The sequence below is a fragment of the Nanorana parkeri genome, unplaced genomic scaffold, assembly GCF_000935625.1.
Source record: "Nanorana parkeri isolate BGI_ZX_2015 unplaced genomic scaffold, ASM93562v1 scaffold191, whole genome shotgun sequence".
NCBI classification, from domain to species: Eukaryota; Metazoa; Chordata; class Amphibia; order Anura; family Dicroglossidae; genus Nanorana; species Nanorana parkeri.
In genome coordinates, this window is record NW_017306459.1 from 1370057 (window position 1) to 1372796 (window position 2740).

General features: G+C 39.6%; 1 protein-coding gene across 1 annotated transcript in view; it reads right to left on the reverse strand.

The window, feature by feature from the left end:
* Nucleotides 1-2740, reverse strand: part of RNF138 (ring finger protein 138) — a 12255-nt gene that overhangs the window by 9113 nt on the left and 402 nt on the right. The window contains exons 2-3 of the mRNA XM_018555303.1: nt 1414-1579; nt 480-592 (exon numbers count right to left, since the gene is read on the reverse strand). Coding sequence (XP_018410805.1) covers nt 480-592; nt 1414-1579 — 279 coding nt within the window. The remainder of the gene's footprint in view (nt 1-479; nt 593-1413; nt 1580-2740) is intronic.

Consider the following 2740-nt stretch of genomic DNA (forward strand, 5'->3'; position numbering starts at 1 on the left):
GAGGGGGGCGTAGCTGAGCCCGCTCAGATCCAGAGAGCTCCCGGCCGCCCGTTTGTTTACAACGGCCGGCCAGGAAGTGGTTAATGTGCCCAATGCCAAAAAAAATGGGTCTCAGCAAACAATTTTGTGACTTTTTCAGACACTTTGTGCTTTGGCCCATTTACCAAGTTCTGCAGTGTATGGCCCTGAATCAGAGACACAAGATGTCACTCCTCCCAATCTCTCCTGGTTGCCTCTCCTCAGTCTCCATCCTCCCTCTCTCCTATATATTCTCCAAAAATAGAAAATACTAAAAATTGCTGCATGGCGCTAGCGTGTTCGGGTTTCGCTGGAAGAAAAAAAAAAAAAAAAAAAAAAAAAAATTGTATGGTTAAGGTGCATGTAAAGCTTATTTGTTAAGTTGAGACCACCAAAAAAAAAACAAACAACCACACCTCTATAGACCATCACATAACCATATTTTAGCACACTATTCTTACGGCTTTGTTACACAGGTAGTGTTTTCCTCTTTGGATACTTTAGGTGCGAACCCATATTCTTCCTGGTAACTTTTGCACGACTTGTAATGAAGCCTCATGTAGGACAATTTCACCTGGAAGGAATTGAGAATCTGTTTTAGTCTTATATAATATAATGCACTTGAAAGTCAAATATCCAGATGAAATCAAATCTACAGAATACTCCTTCAGTTAAAAAGGTAAGCTTATGCAGAAAGGCAGGATAGATTATATATATATATATATATATATCTTAATGGACAGCCTCCCATATATCTGAAAAATTATAAAAAAACAAAAATCACTTGAAACGTTTTTAAACTTGGCCCATGGGCAGCAGCTTACTATGTCTTTTGGTTACTGGATTTGAGGCACTGAATGGTTACCACGTGTATTTCAAATGTTGGTGCACCTTCTTTATTGTAGGAGCTGCAGTTACATCATTTAGTGCTAAACCGTGAAGTGCTATTCACCAATATGCAATAAAGTACACCTGTCATGACAAGAGCATAGCAGGATGCCTAGCTGATTGGCTGCAATAATTTTGACTTCTGGAATAAGCATGCTGTAAACAAGAATCAAATCTCTAGACCTGTTCTGGTTTACAAAATTGTTGAAGCGTTAGAACATGAATGACAGTTGAACTGTCATTCTCATATTTATGAGAATGACAGCATGGAGGCTGCCATCGTTAAAATCTGATTGGATACTAGGAGTCACAATACTGTAGACTCAAATTACTGCTGTTTAACCCTAGCAAAAAAAAAAATCCATATTGATGCTTAGAAGTCAAACTCCCTTTCACCAGCTCAGTATTCTGGTACTTTTGTGCTCTAGTACTGATGTGTTGTTGATAAAAATAAGCATACAGGACATACAAGCATACAGAATATGCGAAGCTGAAGCACCACCTTACTTGCTTCCCGCAGTACATGCACCCCGCTGAGATTGTTCTCATTTGTATCTCGATGTCTGATGCTCTTGTTGGTGCAGATCTCTCCCATCTACATAGCGCCCCGCGGCAAAGAGGACAATGTGCACCACATGCTTTGACAGCCGACAAAAGGCATTTTCTGCAAAAACTTATTTACAAGGTGTCTCAGTAAATTTTTACTGTACTTCATTATGTAAAAAAAATATAAAATTAAATATAATATTTTTCATTTTCATATCTAGAATATAAATCCACTTTGCATCAAATGCCTTTGCAAATCCAAGTATTACTTGGTATAACTAACTGACCTCATTACTGTGCGCCACATAGCCTGTACAGAGAGCAGAGCTGTGGGAGGGACCCAGTGGGCACCACCTAATACAGACTGCCCACAGAAAATTACAAGAGGGGGTGGACACAAGACCAGTCACCCTGCACAAGAAAAGAGCAGCAGTGACTGGTCTTTATTACAGGAAGCTCCTGTGCTGGGGCGAAGTGCAGATGTTGTTAAACGCTGGGTTGCTACACAGATCTGGAAGAAATATGCAAAGGACACCAAGATTCAAGTAGGAATAAACAGGCTTCTCATATTTAGACAATATTTCTTTAGCCTGGAGTTCAGATTGAAATTTAAGATCAACTTTGTACAATAAAGCAGTCTAAGTACAGCCTGATTAGAGGACACAAATCAGTGGCATCAAGAGGTAGTAGCCGTCAAGTCTTTTTCCATCTCAAAGTACCAATAGAGGCTTCATCAAGGTATGCACACATGCTAGGGGAGTCATCTGTCTGTTGAGAGGATTACGTCTGCACAGTAGGTTAAAATTGGGATCGGATGACCTCAGCAGACAAAATGTATATATAGGTTTTACTCTGTGCATTAAATTCATGCAAATTGTGCATCAAACTAGGAAAGTTGATTAAAAAAAAAAAAAAAAGTGTACATGACACTTTTTTAAACTGCAGCAAACCACATAGCACGGTATATGCATTATGGTGCACTGCGCTCTATACGTGTGCAGTGCATTCCCTGTCCCTTTGTGAAGTATAGCTGCGGGATGGCAAATGCTTCTGCTGCAAATGATTGCGCCAGGTGTATCAGCCATGGTTTTAAAATGGGTTTACAGCAAGGCCCTGCACATTTGAAATGTGTTGCAAATGCGCAAGTATAGCACACAGTACATTTAGAATAAAGGCAGCTTTCAAAAATTGATCAAACGCAGTTGATTGCCACAGCAAGAGTTTATGTTCTTCAGCTCAGCATTAAAGAAATCTAATTGTTTCAGGAAAAACATTTTCCTTCATTTGG